The 21,715-nt window shown below is 39.3% G+C and overlaps 1 protein-coding gene across 1 annotated transcript; it reads right to left on the bottom strand.

The window, feature by feature from the left end:
* Positions 1–2,751: 2,751 nt before the first annotated feature.
* LOC119819682 (putative olfactory receptor 5AK3) lies at positions 2,752–3,681 on the bottom strand. Its single transcript, XM_038338011.1, has one exon. The coding sequence runs from the start codon at positions 3,679–3,681 to the stop codon at positions 2,752–2,754; it is 930 nt and encodes a 309-aa protein (XP_038193939.1).
* Between the last annotated feature and the right edge of the window lie 18,034 nt (positions 3,682–21,715).

Raw genomic sequence — 21,715 nt, 5'->3', positions numbered from 1 at the left:
TAATGTTATCCATCCATCATGAACTACCATTCTTACTCCCATCTTTCTTCCTCCTCTTATTTAATCCTAGTGTTCCAGTCTCTCTCATGTATTGTTATATATCCTATTTTATACAGTACGTTCTATTTCCCCTTTCTTTGGGAGATCCTCACCTCCTGCCTTGTTTCTTACTCTATACCTAACCTCTGTGGTTACACTGAGAGGAGCATGCCTCTTGAAAGCTTAAAAGCTTAACATCCACATATAAAAGAATACATACATACATATTTATCTTTTTTTTTTGTCTTGGTTACCTCACGAAGGATGGTTTCTTTTCTAGTTCTGTTTATTTACTTGTTTAATTTAATTTCATTAAACAAAGCAAAACAAAACAGCTGGATAATATTCCATGTAAATATATTACATTTTCCCAATCCTTTCATCTATTGAGGCCAAACAAGTATTATAATCAAGTCTAGTACATTTTCATTTCTCCAAAAGACCAAAAGAACAGTAATACATAATTTTAAAGCTAACTAATAGTAATAAAATAGTAAATAAAATCATCTTTCAACATGACAGTCATATTTACCAGTGGGAAAATAGCAGGAAAATATGTCAACAAATATAATAAGTTAAACATTCAATGATGAAGTGATTGTTTAGAAAAAACCTGATGTTAGACTGGATGGCAATAAATACAGTAGTTGGTGGCAGGGTTATGGCCCAACACTTAAAAAGCACTTGCTGCTTCTCCAGAGGATCTGAGTTTGTAGCCATAATTGCTTATAACTACAACTCCAAAGAATCCAAACACCTTCTGGCATCCATAGGCGCCTACACATGTAGCGTGTACTCACACAGATGTATACCTAACAGTAATGTAAGTTTAAGAAAGGAAACGGTGAATCTGAATATTTATTACATGCTACACACCAATACTAGTTTTCAGGCTCTAATGTATGTTAAGTATAAAGTACATTTTATCTAGAAATTTACAGAAAATACAGAAGAAATCACAACTCATCAGTAAAAGGAAAATATAGACTCATATTGGGAGAAAAAATATTCTAAATTATGCATCTACTACATGTATATTATGTGTAATATTAATTCATGTTTATATCTGAAAAAGAACTTAAATTTAAAACACATAATTTTATAACCCCCAAATAAGATGGCTGGTGGTTTAGTTCAATGGTAGATTTTTTTTTTCAATGTGCTTGGCCCTTGGATCAGCTTCTAGCTTCTAGTACTGTAAAAAGAAAAAATGCTTGTTATGGGGGCATAACAGCACAGTAGAAGTTCATGTTGTCTCTCTCCTCAGCGATGTTGTGGTTAGTCCAATTTTGTCTTTTTCCATCTAGAGAAGATTTATTTGTATGCCACAGAAGAAACAAGGCTTATCTCAGTAGATATAGATGGACAAGTCACCAGCAATGTTGTGTAGCCCTAGAGTGCTCTGATTTGGGGCTTGTTTTCCTGGAACGCACCTTGGTTGATGGGTTGGTACCTGCTGGCTTCTCTTGTCAGTGTTTTGGTTATGACTGGATGACTATTCCACATTCCTGTCTCAGTCTATGAGTCTGAACCTTCTTCAAACATTGGGAAACATTGCAAGATGCACCCTATTATCCTCTTGCCCCTGCTTGTGATTTACTCACTGCTGAGACCCAGAGAGGAGTTGGAACTCATACTTTCAGTTACTTTGTTTAGTTACTGAGTGGCCTTTTGATTGATGACTTTTCTGCAAATCCTACTATGTTTGTTTTTCCAAATGGCAAGCATACCAGTACATATTTTGCTTCCAGATTTAAGCCCAGTCTTCTATATATGTTGTTATTTTGGGGAGAGAGTGTTAAGGGATATAGAGCATCAATTTGGGTAAGTATTTCTGCTTATGTAGTATCAAATCTGTAGTTTTGTTTTTCTAGGATGTAAACCTTGCAGGGTGTGTGTCGGTAGATAGCTGGAAATCAAGTTGTATTCAACAGGGAAGAAATTGATGTACATCTCCCTGGCTCTTATGCCATTTTCCTAATTCCTTACAGGAACTGTTAGGGAAAGAGAAATATGTTCCTCTAGTATACCAATATCTGTGAGCATTTAATGAGTCTGAACCTTATTCTTTCCTTCTTCTCTTTTCCCATACATGTTTACAAAAGAAATGATCTTTAAAATTTTACTTTATAATAGCAAGCAAAATAGGGGTAAATATGAAGAGTTAAACAATATCATCAGAAAAAGATCACGTGCCCACCTCATCTTTTGGTCACTATAGTCTACATAATTGAAGTATTCAGGAAAACTGGTTCATCACTTCTCATAGATTTACTTCCATTTTATTTTTTGATGGCAGATGTTTATAAAAAGGAAATAATCAAAATGCACAAAAGTGGGGCCGGAGAGATAGCTCAGCAGTTCAGCAAGAGTTTGTGAAGGACCCAAGTTCAATTTCCACATTGGATGGCCCACAACTGCCTGTAACTCCAGCATACATGTGGCATGTACTCTCTCACAACATAACCATGATTAAAACTAAACAAATTCTTTTATGAAGAACAAAAGCAACGCTGAGCACATTTTTTTTGATACCATGAATGAAACTTTATTTAACTATGTGGGTTGTTTTGCTTTGCCTGTCAAACACCATTGATATAGTGAAAATAAGCTGCCACTTAGCGTGCACCAGAGTATTTGAAGCTGAGAAACAAAAGGACATTGGTAGCTTACTTGACAAACCATGTTGAGTTATAAATGGATGCTCTCAAATTATAAGCATTTCTTTCCTAGCTCTTGAAAGGCATCTATCACATCTTGGTTTCTCAGGCTATAGATCAAGGGGTTTAACATGGGGATAATTATACCATAGAATACAGAAGCTGCCTTCTCTTGCTCCTGAGATTCACTGGTGTGCGGGTGTAGATACATATAGGAGAGAGTCCCGTAGAAAATGGTGACTGCTGTCAGGTGGGAGGCACACGTGGAGAAGGCCTTTTTCCTTCCCGCAGCTGAAGACATCCGTAGGATGGCAGCCAAGATGTATATGTAGGAGAAGGTGACAACCAACACCGTGCTCATCAGGTTGAACCCCACAAAGACTGTCAGTAGCAGGATACTGAAATCAATACTGGAGCACGACAGGGCAAGAATGGGAGGCTCATCACAGAAGAAATGATTAATGGCATTGGATTTGCAAAAGTTCAGTGAAAATGTAAAGCTCGTGTTTACAGAAGCATTTAGGAAGCCCATGGTGTACGAACCAACCAGCAGCAGAATGCAGAGTCTCTGGGACATGATGATGGGATAACGTAATGGGTTGCAGATGGCCACATAGCGGTCCACGGCCATAGCAGCCAGGATGTAACAGTCAATGGTGGCAAAAGTGCCGTAGGCTAGCAATTGTAACATGCATCCCGTGAAAGAGATGGATGCTTTCGTCTCCGTGAAGTTTTTCAACATCTTGGGAGTGATAGCAGAGGTGTAACAGAGATCAACGAAGGCTAGGTGTTGGAGGAAAAAGTACATGGGAGTGTGCAGGGAGGAGTCAATCTTGATGAGTAGTATCATCCCAATGTTACCCATGAGTGTGGCAACATAGATCATGAGAAATATTATGAATAGGATGTGCCATGACTTGTGCTGCCCAGCAAATCCCAGAAGAATAAACTCAGTCACTTTGGTGCCGTTATTTTGTTCCATGGTTAATAAGAAAGTTTAAAAACCAGCTGAAGGGTTGCAAAGAAAGAAAAGTAGAGAAGGCTGAGTGTGTTTTCCTTGAACATATTCCACCCTGTTTGGTTTCAAAATAAGACTAAGAATACTTTCTGTGATACGACTTATGTTGGTTTTAAAGGTTAACATGAGGGGTTAGGCACAGTGACTTACATCTGTAATCCCAGCTGGAACATTTGAGACCCTGTCTTAAAAACAAAACAAGAAGAACCAAACAAAGCGAAATGGTGGGGGCTGGAAAGATGGCTCAGAGGTTAAGAGCAATAACTGCTCTTCCAGAGATCCTGAGTTCAATTCCCAGCAACCACATGGTGGCTCACAACCATCTGTGCCCTCTTCTGGCTAGCAAGCATACAGACAGACAGAACATTGTATACACAATAAATAAATCTTAAAAAAAAAATAAAAGCAGAATGACTAAAACATGGCACCCCAGCTTAAACAATTCCACATAAAGTTTGGGGAATTGTCCTCTAGCAGTATCTGTATTCTCAGGGACAAGCAAGTATGCCATACATACACCAACTAACAAAGACATAAAGAACACCTTATTTAGTTATTTACTTAGTAATATGCAAGAGATCCATGTAGTGCAAGTATGTTCACTTCTGTGGGCATGTGTGGAGGCCCAGTTCTGACAACTGGTGTCTTCTTTCATTGCTGTTCACCTTATTATTTGAGATGATTTTTCATAGAACTTGGATATTGCCTGTTTACATAGACTGGAGTACTAAAAAGCGCCTAGGCTCAGTCTAACTCTGACCTCCCTAGTGTTGAGATTATAGATGCATGTTGGCATTCTTGGCTTAAAGTTTCTTTTGAATTAAAAACATTTTTGATTGTGTGTGTGTGTGTATGCGTGTGCGTGTGCATGTGTGTGTGTGTGTGTGTGTGTCTGTGTCTGTGTATGTCTGTCCATCCATGTGTGCTTGCTTCTCTGTGAAGATGTAGAAGCCCGCCACCAATGTTAGGTGTCGCCTCTATTGCTATTCACCTGATCTTTTGATTCAGGGTCACTCACTGGATATAGAACTTGTTCGTTGGGCTAGATTGACTAACTAGGAAGCCCTGGGATCTTCCAGGCTCCACTCTAGCATTGAGGTTCCTGGATGCATCACTGTGCCTGGCTTTACTGTTGGTGCTGGGGATCTGAACTCAAGTCCTTATGCTCGTGCAGAAAGCACTTTAGTCAGATCTCCAGCTCCAAAAGATGCTTTCATTTAACTATATTTTTCTTATGTTCTTTATATTTTAATGTAAATACTCTAATTTACTTATATCTTAACTTTAGATCCCAAACCCCCACCTTTTTAGGTTTTATGTAATTTTGTTTCAAATATTCTCTATATGCTCTTATTCCCCTTTTTTCTCTCATTGTGTTCTGGCAATCATGACTCACGGCATGTAGAGTTCTCTATGGAAGTGTTTATATGTGTCATGTGTTCATAATCTCTCTCATTCTCAATTTGCTGTAGTCTAATATTTTCATAAAAGAGTAATAAAATATTTCAGAGTTGTCAGAAGTCTACCACAGGTTTAAACGATCCATTCCACTTTTTTATTCATACCATCCTGGCCTGGTAACAGAGAGCCCCAGATGTGATGCTGAGCCATAGGCCACACTTTGATTAGCTCTGACTAATGGTGCCTGTCTTTCATAATTACCTTTGCGTTTTCCTAGAGAAATGTCTCTGAGGCACGTTCTGAAAGTCAAAGGTAATTGACACAGGTACACAGTGAGCTTGGCTGAGCATCTTCTGATGGCTTTTGTTTATGCTGCAGGGGTGCAAGCTGCATAGGGATTCTTATGTGGACGTCATTTTTTCTCTACTTCTACTCTGGTTCTGAAAATGTGTAAAGTCATATCACATTTTTATAATTTTAGACATGAATTAATTTGGTCACTCTCCAATATTCTTAGAACTATGTTATTCTACTTTTCTACAAATTGGCTGTTGATATTTTTGGTAATGTATAACTAGAATGCAGTATTTTAAAAAAAAAAACCTGGAATTGAGTTCCCTATCAGTTAAAGGTTTTCAGGGATTTTATCACTTATATACTTTATTTATGGAATCTCCTATAGAAATACTAAATTTGAAGAAATTGGTTACATTTTTTACTTTATAGTTGTGGTTTGAAGCAATAAAACATATCTGTTCATTTCATTCTTTCCCTCAGAAGGCACAGATGTAACAAGGACACTTTCGTGCAGTGGATTGCTGTTCTAGCTTACTGAACAATGCTATTTCATATCTTCTATTTAATGTGATTTTCCCCTCATTTTTGTTCAGAGCCTCCATGTGCATTAGTGTGCATATGGAGGCTAGAGGGAAATCTTGGCAGATGTTCCTCAGGTGCCACTTACCATATTTTTGGAGACAGGCTCTTTTAGTAGCCTGAAGCTCTCTGAGTAGCCTACACAGGCTGACCAGGGAACTCAAGTCTGCTTGTCTGGATCCTCAGCACTGGGTCACCATACCTACCTGTGGTTTATTATTATTATTCTTTGGATGGAGATTGAACTCCTGTTTTCATATTCAGGTGGCAAGCACTTTTCCTACAGCTGTGCCTTCTCAGACCCAGCATCTGTTTATTTACGAACCTTGAAGAGAGAGATTGATAGTAGTTGGTATGTATCAGTTCATGACCAGATACTTTACTATCTTGTTTAAATGATTTTATGTGTGTGAGAATTCTGCCTGCATGTATGCAAGTGCACTGAAAGCATGTGTGGTGCCCACAGAGGCAGAAGCTAGTGTTGGATCTCCTGGAACTGGGGTGATGGACAGTTGTAAGCTAACATGTGGGTACTGTGACTCAAACCTGGGTCCCATGCATGAGTGCTTTTCTTGTCAACTGAGTCATCTTTCCATCCTCATTTGAATATTTAAAAAAATACTTAGAGAACAGTAGTATCACCTGTTTGACTAAAGACATTCTCAACCACGAAACAACTAACTCTAATGTGTATATATATATATATATATATATATATATATATATATATATATATATATATAAAACGTTCCCCTCTAAAAATCTTAAAAGAGAACATTCTTCAACTCATTTCACAAAATAAATGTAACCCTGGTAACAGTGTAAGAAAGCTGAACCTTAACTCATTGATGTAGTATACCTGCAAATGTCATTAAAGTACATAGTTACTAAAAACATACAGCTGTATATGAAAGAAAAATTCAGTGGAAATAGAAGGTGCTCCAAACACAGCTGTTTCCTTCTTTCTTGTTTTTTTTCCAGTTGAGAAAGAAAATAAACTGTATTTAATGGAGACTATAATACAATCTTCAGATTCCTGGAGATAACCTTTAAGTTTATTAGGCAAGTTAGTTGTTGGCAACAAACACAGGAAGCAGAGAAGCTTGCCATTCCAGTCTTGGCAGCCGTAATTAGCAAAGCCTTTTGCAACTGCAGGACAGTAAATCTTTGGAGTCAGAAATGTGAGTGCATTTTCTAGGAATGAGTGCTTATACTGGACAACTTCTATGTTAACATATTAAAAGGAAGACAGCCATTTGATGTATCAAAAAGTAGTTGACAAAATTTAGCAAATTTTCATGACAGAGCACTAGAAAAAATGGAAACAGAAGGGGGACTGTGTTAACTTGGTATAGTTTTTTTTTCCATAGTGTTATACTAAATAGCATTGTTGTAAGTTATGAAAATTAGCACTTATAACTGAAGTAATATGATGATAATGACTTTGGATTCCTGAATCTACTCAACACTCACCTTAAGTCTTAGCCAGGACAGAAGGGTATGCAAAGGAAGCAATGGGAACCTTGAGTAGATGGAGGGACCTAGGTTATTACTATTTTTAATGATGTATTTGTCTTCATGTAGAATCTCAGAATGATTCTATAAATTCTACACGCGGTTTGGAGAGTCATTAGATATTAGTCTAACATACTAATACCATTCATGTTTACAACAGACGATACTGATTAAGCTTGCACAATTTCATATTTGTATATAGTGCATTCTGTTTGCTTTCCCTCCTCAGCTGTCATCTCCCTCCGAACCCATCACCCCCACTCAGCTCCTCCCCTACAAGTCCCCTTTCCACATTCATGTCTTCCTGTTCTGACACATGCTGAGTTCAGTAGGCCCGTCTGTAGGCTGCTGGGTTTCGACCATCTGTAGGCTCCTGAGTTGGAAAGTGTACACTCACCAACTAAGATGTACAATATCTTATATTATAATAGCTTGCCCTTTCCCTCAATCAAGAACGTTTAGAGCTGAGGGTCAGTAGTAGATCACTTACCCAGTGTCCTCGAAGTCCTTGGTTTGAGGTTTTGATCCCTTATTCCTGAAATAAAAAAACAAAGCAGAAATGAAACAAACCCCCAAATACTCTAATAACAACAAATATAAACTATGTAAGTACCAATCTATCCATGAATGATCATAAATACTTCTTGTGAAAATTTTGTGGGCATAAAGAAGATTGAATTCAGATTGGGTTGTGGATAAAAACTAGCATTGTAAACAACCCCCCATTAATGTACTAATCCAATGTAATTCTTATGAAATGCTATAAAGAATGTTAAGTGTACTCCAACAAGCCTATTCTAAATTTGATATGGAAAAGAGTCAAGGATAACTAAGATAATTTTAAAAGGAGACAAGGTGGGAACCTGTTCTAGCAGACTTCAGGGGTCTGCTATATATCCAAAAGTGGTATTGCTGGGACTTGAGGTAGGTTATTTCCTAATTTTGTGAGAAATCGCCATGCATGTTTGTTTTGTCTCATGTGATATGTTAGTTTTTGTTTTATTTTATTTTATTATTAGCACTTAGAAACCTGTTTGTTTTCCAATGAGAGAAGAAAGGGGCTGGATCTGGATGAGAGGAGAAGAGGAGAGAAACTGGGAGAAATAGAGGGAGGGGAGACCACAATCAGAATATATTATGTGAGAAAAAATATCTATTTTCAGTAAAAAAAAATTAAAAGAAAAGAATGTGCCAAAATAACTAAATATTGAAATTATCAGGTGATTTAAAAGCAACAACAGCAACAATAACAGAGAGGGGGATGTGTTCAGGCAGCTCTAGGGGGCACTGGAAGGAGAAAATGGGGGTAGATATGATCATATTTCATTGTACACATCCGTGAAAGCAAAAATAAATTGAAAACTAACAAATGGGAAGAATTCAAACATGGTAAACTAAAATTTATCTTTATTCAGCTGAAATCCTGAAGTCACAAATGAAACAAAGTAATGAATAAAAATATTTATCATTGTAAGACATACGATAAGGCATGAAGAACTCCTTATGCTCATTCACTGATGACATTTACATGTTCCCAGGCACCGCCAGCTCCATCTCTTTCTTCCGTCTCTATTGTATCACTAAGGAAAGAGCCATTACTCCCGGTTTCGGGTGAAGCATGCTGGGACTTGGTCTCTCACCCTTTGCTCCTTATCACCTGCAAACACTCAATGACAAAGACCCAATGCTGCGAATGTTATTTGTTTGGTTTTACTTACACTGGACTTGCTCCCTGCTTCACTTTTGGCAGCTGGCAATTGCCCACTAAGGTCTTTCTATTCTGTTGGTTCCCATCAGGAGTTTATAGTTCGGGACTAAGGGAGCAGCAGCCACTCCCTTGTGATCTCAGGTTCCATGGACTAGGATACAACTGGGAAAAAACAGTGCTCACGAGTTCTCTTGGGCTTACAACATTGTAAGCTTTCTAGATGAGAAAGCTTATTTCTTTAGGGACTTCGACTTTTTAAAGCAGTGCCTTGTTAGATAACAGATAATTTCCCCCTTGCTAGAATAAGGCTGTAAATATTTTCTTGCCCAACATCTGTGTTTGTGTCTTCTTCATTATACCTTGTGACCAGGCTCACAGAATACTCCAGTCAGGACTTGGCCATAATCCTAAATTTTCTTTGGGTTCCCATAAGATCATCAGTGATGCCAGTCAACAGGGAGTAGCATAGAAAACTACGCCCACACTCCCAAAGAATGGATTATGGATGTTTGTCTTTGTTTAGTGTGTTGCTTACAAGTTGTTATGGATAACAGTCAGTAAATAAACTAAATGATGGAGACTAAATTCAGTGTCTTGTTTTGAAAAAAAAAAAGGGAAATGCTATGGGATAATGCTCTTGTACACTGTAAAGATTTAGTCACCAGCCAGGCACAGAGGAAGTGAGATGAGAATGCCTTACTAAGAAAGAGTAGCAAGACACATGACTAAACATAGATAGAAATTATGGGTTATTTTAAGGTGTAAGAGCTCGTTATTAGCTATTGTTAACTTATTATTATTAACTTATTATTAATAAGCCTAATAGGTGCTAATAGGACCAACAGTTTATAATTAATATAAGCCTCTGTGTGTTTCTTTGGGACTGAATGGTTATGAGACTGGGCAGGACAGAAACATCTATAATAATCAGCAATAAAGATATCTCTCTTAAAAAATTCAAGTTTCACCTAAACCTATTGACATATAATCTCTGATGTGACATTAAAGACCCTGCTGATTTGATGCATTTTATAATGTCACAGCGACTCTCTCTCAGATATTCAATTAAAGAAGACAAATTTTCATTTATTATTTTTCCATTTTCCTGAAGGAATTATGTATTTAAAAACCTATCTTCCAGAAAGAAAACTTTTATTTCACTTGCACTTCAAAATATCAGAATCTCTAGATAAAAATCTGTGAATTTTATCTTTGAACTATGTTTGTCTAGAGACCTACTAACACTAAAACTTTAATCTATAAGAGTGTGTATTAGTTAACTATCTGCTGCCATGATAAAAGACTTTGACAAAGACACTAAAGGAAAGGGAGGGCAACAGAGTCCATCTTGGCAGGGAAGGCCTGGCAGTAGGAGAGCACAGGGCTAGCCTGGCAGTCAGGAAGCCAGCTGATCACACTCTGCACTAGGGAGGCAGAGGCAGAGACCAGGAAGTGGGGCCCAGCTGTAAAACTTCATCTAATTGTCCCAAACCTTTCCAGATAAGACCAGCAGCTGGGGACCAAAATCTGAACACATTAGCCTGTGGAGAATTTTCTTTCTTTCTTTTTCTTTTTTTTTTTTTTTTAAATCTTTTCTCATTTTACATACCAATCCCAGTTTCCCCTCCCTCCCCCACCTTCCATTCACCCCACCCTCATCCACTCCTCAGAGAAAGTAAGGCTTCCCATGGGGGACAAACAAAGTCTGGCACACCACTTTGAGTTAGGACCAAGCTTCCCCTGCCCCCATATCTAGGCTGAACATGATATCTCTCCAAATCAAATGGGCTCCAAAACCCTAGTTCAAGGACTAGGAATAAATCCTGGTCCCACTGCCAGTGCCTCACAGACTGCCCCAGCTACACAACTGTCACCGACATTCAGAGGGCCTAGTTTGGTCCTATGCAGGTTCTCCTGTGTCAGTCAGAAGTCAGTTAGCTCCCACTAGCTCAGGTCAGTTGTTTTTGTGGGTGTTCCCATGATGGTCTTGACCCCTTTGCTCATATTATTGCTCTTCCCTCTCTTCAACTGCCCTCTGGCCCAGGGCTGTGGATCTCTGCATCTGCTACAAACAACATCAATTTGATACCACAACGCCTCCAGCATTGCTCTTTCTGCTTAGGGTTGCTTTGGTTATTTGGTACCTTTTGTGCTTTCATAGGAATTTTGGGATATTTTTCTACTTCTGTGAAGGATATTATGGGATATTGATGGAGATCCTGTTAAATCTGTAGATAATTTTTGGTAAAAGGCACATTTCTTAATACTAAACCCTCTCAACGTAAGTTTCTTTCTTTCTTTCTTTCCTTCCTTCTTTCTTTCTTTCTTTCTTTCTTTCTTTCTTTCTTTCTTTCTCTCTCTCTCTTTCCTTCCTTCCTTCCTTCCTTCCTTCCTTCCTTCCTTCCTTCCTTCCTTTCTTTCTTTTTTTCTTTTTCTTTCTTTTCTTTTAGTGCTTTAACATGTTCATTGTGAGGTCTTTCACCTCTCTGGTTAATTTTATTTTTATATATTTTTAATTTTTCTTTTAAGGCATTGTGAATGGGTTCCCTCTCCACTTCTCCAAATTTCTCTCTTACTGAGTTCATTATTGAACTACTGATTTTGGAGTGTTGATTTTGTGTCTTATATTTTGCTGGAAGTGTTTATGAGTTCTAAGGGTTTCCTAGCAGAGTCTTTAGGATTTTCCTTCTTCCTCTCTTGTTTCTATCATCTTTATTTCTTTATCTTATCATCTTCTTTTTTTTTATCTCAGACTTTGGTTGAAAGCAGAGAGGGTGGGCATCCTCACTGCACTCCTGATTTTAAAGACCATGCTCTCATTTTTCCTCTTTAGCACATAGCCTTTATTATGTAAGGATGAACTCCTTTGAGTCCTAGATTCTTTAGAGCTTTCATCATGCAGTGATGTTGAACCTTTATGTGTGCATTTTTGGATTGATTTAAGTCATCATGTGATTTATGTCCTTAATCCTACTTATGTGCTGCATTATTTATTAATTTGTTCATATCAAACTATTTTTGAATTCCTAAAATAAAACCAATTTGGTCTTCATATATGTTTTCTTACTATATTCTTGGATCTTGAGTTTTTTCAAAACTAGTGATTTTTCATTGTCATTCACCTTCTGGGATAATTGATGTACAACTATCTGCAGTTTGTGTCCTGTATACTCTACAGTGTAGAGTCTGGCAATTGATACATGGATTTTACTTTCTGCCATCTGTCTCCTTTACGTTACTCTTTAAACAGGAAAAAAATAAAGAAGGATAAACTAAAAAGAAAGATTGAATGATGACTACATGTATGTCCTTAGTTAGAAGATAAAAATATCCTCTAGAAAAAAAATTAAAAAAAAAAACAAAAAAAAATATCCTCTAGGTCATCATTGGGCTTTTACTGACATCTCATTTCGTCTGCCTGTTTCATTTAGAGTAGCAAATGTATTCATTTTTTTCCCCACTACATTTCTCTACTACCTGATTTCAGTGAACCTGTGGTTATCTTTACTTATGGTATCTCCCACATCTACATCCAAGGATGGGTTTTTGGAAAGCATGCAAGAGTACTCAGTTAGATCATCACCTCGGTGTAGGAATCCTTTAAAGAAAAGGTTTATTTCTATTTTATGTGTATGAGTATTTGTATGTATGACTGTGAACCACGTGAATAACTGCTGTCTGCGGAGGCCAGAAGAAGGCACTGGATTCCTTAGAACTGGAGTTTCAAAGAAAGCATGTGGGTGCTGAGAACTCGACTTAGGTCCTCTGTAAAAGCAGTGAGCACTCTTAACCACCGAAGCATCACTATTGCCCCAAGTGTAGACATCTTAACCATGGGGATCATCTCTGAGAAAAATGGGTGAGGAGAGCCAAGGAAATATCTAAACTTATTTAGAGGAATAAATTGCTGTGACATTAAACATAGTTAATCGGAATCCCATGGGTATGGTGTTTTAGTTTGCAGGTGTGCATACTAGTCACTAGCGCCTGCCCTCCCCTGCACTTCCTGCTTCTCCATCCTACTCTTCTGATCCTTTCCTCCACTTCCTAGTAGATCTCCTCCAAGGTATTGAGCAGTTTGCACTGGCCAGAGGACGGATATCATTATGTATTTACACTCAGGTTATGACTTTATAAGAACAACTCTAAGAACCTGTATGCAATTCATCTGTTAACTTTTCATCCCCAAAGTGGTGGTTAGGAGGCAAAGACTTTGAGAGGTGAATAAGCTATGAGGTTCTACAAAAATAACCTAGAAAACTCTCTATCCTTTGCTCAAGTCCCATGGTTTTTTGCATTCAAACCCAGAAGAGGGCTCTAATAGGGATGCAACATTGCTAGCACTCAAGCCTTGGATTCCTGTAAATAGAATTAAAAACATCTCCTTTTTACAAGCCAGCCAATCTATGGTAATTTCTTAAGGCAGCCTGTACTAAGACAGAAAATGGTTAAGAAATAGGGTGCTGATATTGTCTATACCTAACCTTGCGGAATTTGCTTTGGAACTGTTCAAACAGAGATATTAAAAGAATTTCTAGTCATATGCAAGAAAAACAATTTTGGCGAGAGCTCAGAGAGAAAAGAGGAGAAGAGCTATAATAAGGGTTTCTTTACTCATAAAGGATACTCAGGTAATATGTACAGAATTTTTATACAAGCACAGGGTTCCATGGATATAGACTTTTGAGCAAGGAGATCTGAAATTTTGCTGATGAGATTTCTAAGCAGAAAAATGAAGGAGCACGGGAGGCAGAGGCAGGCGGATCTCTGAGTTCAAGGCCAGCCTGGTCTACAAGAGCTAGTTCCAGGACAGGCTCTAGAAACTACAGGGAAACCCTGTCTCGAAAAACCAAAAAAAAAAAAAAAAAAAAAAAAAAAAAAAAAAAGGAGCAACCTTATTCTTTCAGGATGACTTTTGACAAAATTCAAGAAGAGAAGTGATTTAAAGATGGAGTTGTTAAACAAATAGAAATCAGAATTAATTCGGGGAAACTGAAATTTCAGATTATTCAGGAATAGAGATGAGATTGTTCAGCAGAAAGACCAAAGAAGACAGAGAAAATGAGATAAAAAGGTGATGCATCAGATTTATTAAACTCTTTAGAGCTACACTACAAAATTTATTTACATGTATAGATGGGATACATTTCAAGGAAAGGAAAGAAAGACCTCGCAGATGATTCAGAATTCATCTGGGTTACCTTTTTCACTGCAGAATGCTTAGGTTCTCGAGGATTGTGCTCATCAAAGAGCAAGATCAAAGCACAGATAAACCATAGGTGGGCCAGGCTTGCAGAACTGGAGCAGTGGTAGACTCCCTGGACTAGCAGAACTGTTCATGGGTGATATTCTGGCTAATTCTATATCAACTTGACACACACTGCATCATTTGAAGGGAGGGAACCAGTTCAGAGTGTGCTTCCATAAGATCCAGTTGTAAGGAATTTTCTTAATTAGTGATTGATGAGGGAAGACCTGTGGGTACTGCCATCCCCGGGCTGCTGGTCCTCGGTTCTATAAGAAAGCAGTCTGAGAAAATCACAAGCCATTAAGTAGCACTCCTCCATGGCCTCTGCATCAGCTCCTGCCTTTAGGTTCCTGTCCTGTTTGAGTTCCTGTGCTGAGTTTCTTTGATGATGAACTGTGATACAGAATGAGAACAAGCTGAACAAACCCTTTCCTTTCCAACTTGCTTTTGGTCCTGGTGTTCCAGCACAGCAATAGTTACCCTAAGATGGGGGACTACGAGTGCCCGAGTAAGCTGTCAGGGTGAGTTTGAGTTTTCAACCCCTTGGTCAGAAACTGATCCCATGGCCCCATTCACAGGTTCATATCTGGAAATTTATGCCATATCCTAGACATAAATTAAAGCTCAATTCTCATTCATATCTGATATTTAGATAGCATCTCGGACTGTGAAGATGATGCTGGGCTTAGGAAAGATTTTTCAGACTAAGTAGAAAGACCATATTTATACACAGTAGGTTATGAATTTAGGGACATAGGAGTGAGATTCAGTATTTAGGATATTAAGAAATAAGTTCATATTAATAAGACATGACCCAGTCTACAGTAACCTGTCATAGAACTTGAATTTACTGTGACAGCAGGAAGGTACTATATGTAAAAGTAGAGGTTTATTAAACCAGCAAAGGGTGCTAACAGAGTGAGGTCTGAGAGAGTACAAACATAGAGTAGCTGCTGTTTCATGAATGTTTTCCTTCCACATCAGCATGTGGCCATATGCATGCAGTTGTCAGCTCAAGCAATTCATCTGAGCCTGCAGTGTTGGCAGGTGCTTTAGCTGTATGTGCATGCATGCGTGTGTGTGTGTGTGTGTGTGTGTGTGTTATGCACATTAGTGTGCTGGTATTTGTGCCCACATGGAAGCCAGAACAAGATGTCTGGTATCTTTATCACTCACTGCCTACTGCCTTAAGTTAGGGTATCTCTCTGAGTATGAAGCCTGCCCCTTTGATTAGGCTGACTGACCAGTGGGCTCTGGGGATATCCATACTCTGATGTTGAGGTGACAGGCATGTATACCATGCCTGCCTATTTATGTAGATGTTGGGGGTTTTAACTCATTTCCTTATGCTTATGTTATTACTCACTGAGCATCTTCCCATCCCTAGGATCTACAGTTATTACTGGGGTCGGATCACATATTACTTATGGATGTGTAATTCACTTGTTCTGGAAGTTTGCCACAAGACCGCGGGCTTCCATTTCTCTGGATGTCAGAGCGCAACTCCTCATTTGTTTGTGGCAGAAGCTTAGCTCTTCTCCCCAGGCAGCTGATACCTTAGTGGAAACTCTCTTCTGAACACTTAAAATATTGCCATAAGATGGGGGTTTGTTTTATTTCTTGAGAAAATTTCCTCTTCCTCCCTGCTCCTTCTCCTCCTAGTGTGTGCTTATGTGTGTGTGGGACAGACACATGTAGAGGTCAGAGAACAGCTTGCAGGAGTTGCTTCTCTCCTTTCACTGAGTTTTGGACCCTGAGCTCATGTCAGTAGGCAGGCTGGTACAGGAAGATGTTTTACTCACGGAGTCAGTTTAGCAACCTCATCTTTCTTAACCCTGTATTTATAAGTGCGTGGTGAGTGGTCACTTCCATGTTACCTCAGTATTAAAAGGGATAATGACAAAATTTGTCCAGGTATGGTGAACAGGAGTGCTGGTCATGTGTTTACTTCAGATGTTAGAGCTGGTGGTCTTCCTATAGAGTTAGAACATAAATGTTAGCTTTGGCTTCGGTCTTCTCAGCCTGCATTCATGCACTCAGAATGGAATTTCAGTGAATCCACTTAAGAGATTACCCACCAAGTTTCCTTTCATATATTAACCCCCCCCTTCTTTTTGGGTTTTCGAGACGGGGTTTCTCTGTAGCTTTGGAGCCTGTCCTGGAACTTGCTCTGCAGACCAGGCCGGCCTCAAACTCACAGAGATCCACTTGCTTCTGCCTCCCAAGCGCTGGAATTAAAGGCTTGTGCCACCATTGCCCAGCTATGTATTGATTCTTGAATAACACTGTTTTAAAGGTTCAGCTGCGGCTAAGAAAAAAAATGCCTTCCTGAGGCTCTCTATAAAGTTCTATCATATTTTGTGAAAAACAAGTCTTAGAAAATATTGTTTTCTAAAGTTAAAAATTCACTTTAATAACATTATAAAACTGAAGGTACATAAATCAGAGTGGATGAGTTCTGCTGTCTAGCATACTGTCACAATTGCTTTGTAAATAATATTTGATGTTAAATGTGCCATCCAATCCAGGGACTTGGATTATATACGATGTACTCCTCCTGCCCCACGTACCCATTTGTTTTCTGCAACACTTTTATTTCTCTTTACACAATGACATGCTGTGTTGCTGGGGCCCAGTGTTCTCACTGAACAGTAGAAAACCAAGATTTGTCATTTCTTAAATTGAGTACAAAAAACCTTACATAAATTAAAAGAATGAATACCTTTACAGGTGTCAATGCAAACGTTCCCAACTCAAGGCAAGTATCAACCCACACGGTCAGGAGGGAAAACACCAGAACTGGGTCCTAAGGCTCGGACTTTCCCACCCTGTTAGACGGGCAAGACGGAAGTGGTCACTGGTTCAGGAACCCTTGCCAGCCTCGAGAAATCCTGGAAGTCAGCAGTCAGTTAATACCCTGCACAGATCACTGCATGGTGCTCACACATCAGTACTCAGTCTGGATCGGCGGCTCCATTCTGGCCCCACTGTCCACCTTCCAGCAGATGTGGATCAGCAAGTAGGAGTACGACGAGTTGGGTCCCTCCACCGTCCACCGCAAATGCTTCTAGATGGACTGAGCAGGTGCCAGGTATCTGATGCATGAGCTGATTCTGAAGTATCAATTTGCCCTGGCAAATGTACACACCTCATGCTAGCCTCATGAAACTGGAATAAGCCTTTGAAAAGAAATTTGTCCTTGAAGCTTTTATCCAATATCAGCACTGGATTGTAGAACTTGTTGCTGATTTTTGACCTTGTATTCAAATTAACTGTTCCCTTGGTATACGTTTAATGCCCTGTGAATATCTTGATTTAGTCCTCAGTCATGTGGCTGAGTCACTTGGTGGCTGGGGAAAGTGAGAGCATGCTGTGGAAGAGAAATCCCCATGTACCCATTTTAAAAAATGTTTATATTTTCTCAATAACAATACAATGGACATTGTGGATGGAGGTAGCAATATTCCATTAGATTTTTTTAAAGGAAGATTAATAAAATATTTTTATTGTTCTAAAGTGACTTAAACTTGTGTACCAATTTTAAAATGATAATTTTTGACAACTACTTAAACATATGCAACATATTTTGATTGGTTACTCCCATATTTGACCTATTACTCCCCTTTTTTTTTCTTCCCACTCGGGACTCACTTCTTCCAATATAGTTCCCCCCTCCTTTTCATATCTTGTTTTGTGTATAGGTCTTTGGAACATCTCTCTCTCTCTCTCTCTCTCTCTCTCTCTCTGTCACACACACACACACACACACACACACCACTACTGTATAATATCTTACCGTGTGATTAGAATCAAATCGAATGGCTTTATTCATTCCCGTGTGTTGTAGCTTTGTGACTAAATTAATAGACTTCTAAGAGTGTAACTAATTGTTCCCTGCCAGTGGTTGTATGGGAAAGGGGTTCTGAGGTAGTCCCATTCCTGTGAGACACAGGGCTCCTCTGTCAATCCATTTTGACTCTAGGGTTTGATCAAGTCTTCCTCCTACTTTATGATCAAGTAAAAATGCTTCCACCCAATCTTTCTTCCTCTCTCTTTCTGAGCCAGACTTGTGTCTTTCTTAACCTCCATCATATTTCCTTTCATATAAGAATTTATAATAAAATGCTCTCACATTTGACCCCACATAGTGACTGCATCAATAAAGACCTATCGATGCCCTCTGCCAATGGATGTGTAATGATTTGTAGGTTTTTCTAACACATGCGTGTATGCCGTAGACTTTATTGAATATGGTACACGATGCAGCTTTTCAAGCTTCTGGAGTCAGTTCTTATTTCTTTGACCAAAGAGTACATGCCACTTCCTCTTCTTCAGGTCCACCCACTTCTCTGCACCAGAAACCACTGTGCTGGACTAAAGATGATTGTTCCCACTCTTATCAGATGATTCATCTAGATTCCTGATCTTTCTTTTCTGTTTTCATTTGTCCATTTCTTTATTCAACAAGTATTTATTGAGCAATGTTAATGTGCTTAGAATATTGTGGATGTTGTGCAAGATGTTTTCCTTGCCTTTGTACGGATGTGTTGGTGGGAATGTTTGCGTCTCTTAATGGCATGATGAATCACACCATCATTAAAGAGTCAGCAAAGGAGGAAATTGACCATTAAGAAGAGAGGATGTAATAACATTTGCTGTATAATTAGGCATCTCTTCAGTTATGTATCCACCTCATTAGGTAGGGTGTGCCTCTACTATGCTTGATGTGGTGAAGTCAAACACACAGACTGAAACAGTAATTTTCTAGAGAGCTCTTTTTTTTATTGTAGAACTCAATCCTTCTGTCTTTTCCATATTTTAAGACATTATCAGTTGAATGAAGAGTTACTTGGTTTGAGACACAAACATGTTCCTTATTTTAGAAACATTGAATTGTGGTAGAATAAATGTATTGGACTTCAAGACTTCCAGCTCATTAATTATGCAGTTATCCCTCTCTATCCTGTGGTACCTAATCCTGACACACTTTTTTCCACTATCCCTTCAGGAACCTCCCTTTTCTTAGTTCTGGATCTCAAGGATGGTTTCTTCTCTATCCCTCTCTGTACTCGGCATTACAATATCTTTGCTTTTACATGGTCTGACCCCAACACATCTCCATACAGCTCACTGAACTGTCTTACCCCAGGGGTTCAGGGACAGTCCACATCTATTTGGTCAGACCCTAGCTTCTGACTTATTCTCTTTGCTTCTCCCCAACTCTAAACTTATAAGTATGTAGATGACATTCTACTTTGCAGTCCATCATTACAAATTAGCCAAACTAATACCTCTGCTCTCCTAAATTTTTTGTTCAGTTGAGGATATAGAGTCTCACCTTCCAATGTCCAACTGTCCACCCCTCAGGTCACATACTTGGGTCTGACCATCACCACAATGCACTACATTAGACAGTAAGCACCCAATCTAGTCTTTTGCAGTCCCCTCTACCAAGGAGGGGATTTTATCATTTCTAGCAATAGCTGGCTTCTTATGCTCCTGAATTCCTTCTTTTTCTCTCCTTGATTGCCCTTATTCAAGGCAGCTCTTGGCTCTCCACACAAACCCCTCTTCCATCCCATTACTAAGCCCCTTTAGAGGCTCCAACAGGCTTATCTCCAGGCTCCATCCAACTCTCCTAACTCACCCCTTCTCCCTCTCTGTAACAGACAAAGAGGAATATATCTTTGTGGTCCTAAGCCATCATGGGCGACCTTCCTTTGCACCTGTAGCACACCTATCAAAAAAAACCTAGATCTTACCACCCAGAGATGGGCACCCTGCTTACATGCTTTAGCAGCTGCTGAATTCCTTATTCATGAGTCAAACTAACCTTTGGATCACCCACCACTATCTTCTTCTACCACGTGTCCCATCTCATAACTTATGAAGACTTACAAACTCCACCTCCTTCCTGAGTTCTTTCCCTCCAAGTGGCACTAGTAGAAGATGCTACACTCACTTTCCAATCCTGCCCACCCCTCAGTATCTCAGATCTTCTCCCTTAAGCCAATACTGACTATTCACAATCTCATTCTTGCACTGAAACCCTAGAGGATTTACTTCTCTGTCCTTCATGCATACAGGAGGGCACATTGCCTCAGGCCACCTATACCTGGTACATGAATGGTAGCCTTTTTTTTACATGAGGGGAGCCGTGAAGTGGGCTGTGCTGTAGTGTCAGATACTGGAGTGGTTGAAGCATGGGAACTCCCTGACCACACTACTAACCAGCAGACTGAACTAATAGCTCTCACCTGTGCCTTCCAATTAGCACAAGGGCAATCCCTAAATGTTTACACAGACTCCAAATATGCATTTCATATCATCTTGTCCCACACCACCATCTGTAAAAAGCATGGGCTTCTTACAACAAAAGGAGGATCCAAAACTAACTCAGGCCAAATTATGGCCATGCTAAAAGCCTCTCATCTCCTCAAAGCTGTAGGAATTATTCACTACCAATCTCATCAGACCAGCAGCTACATCATGAATAAGGGAAACAACCGAGCTGATCAGGCAGCTAGGACAGCAACCATCCATGGCCCAGACTCACCTTGCCCACCACAGGGAATTTTCCTGAGAAATGGAGCAGCAATGCAGCATCACCTTATTAAATACATTTGAAGCCATTTAAAAAAGAAAAGAGATGTAGAAGAGAAATATATGTAAAAGGAAATGTGTAGTCATATGACAAGAGATGTAACTAATATTGAAATGTGCAACTGGGCAGGAGAGAGATCTTTGTATGCAAAGAAAGGCTGTCAAGAAAGAGAGACTACTTAAGATAAAGTAAAGGAGAAGGTTACCATCAGGAAAGCTCGTACTTGTTCCCCTGTGTTTTCTGATACACCCCTCAGATAGAAAAGTCTACCCCTCTCTCGCATTCGTGGATTTTCTTTGCATATCCTGGTGCTGACTTCTGGGGGCTGGACCCTCAATAGTCAGCAAGATTCTCAGGTCTTAAGACCCCCTTTCCTCATTTTGGGACCTCTTGCAATTCCCCCCTTCATCTAGGGATCCACCTCCGTCAATTACCAGGATTTAAGGAAAATTTTCTAAACTTCATCTTCTGCCTCATTAGCATCTTGTCAGAGCCTAGCTGTCAGCCAGACAATTCCACAGAGTTCAAGCAACAGGGAAGACACAGTCACCTCAGAAAAAGTCCCCAAGACATGACTGCCGCTCACAATGTAAGCTTGAAGGAGTTTCGAGAGACCTGATGACCCCCATTCCCGCCCACTTGCTAT

Source organism: Arvicola amphibius, chromosome 7, assembly GCF_903992535.2.
Source record: "Arvicola amphibius chromosome 7, mArvAmp1.2, whole genome shotgun sequence".
NCBI lineage: Eukaryota > Metazoa > Chordata > Mammalia > Rodentia > Cricetidae > Arvicola > Arvicola amphibius.
Note: the sequence above shows the minus strand (reverse complement) of the source record. Positions and strands in the feature narration are given on the sequence as shown.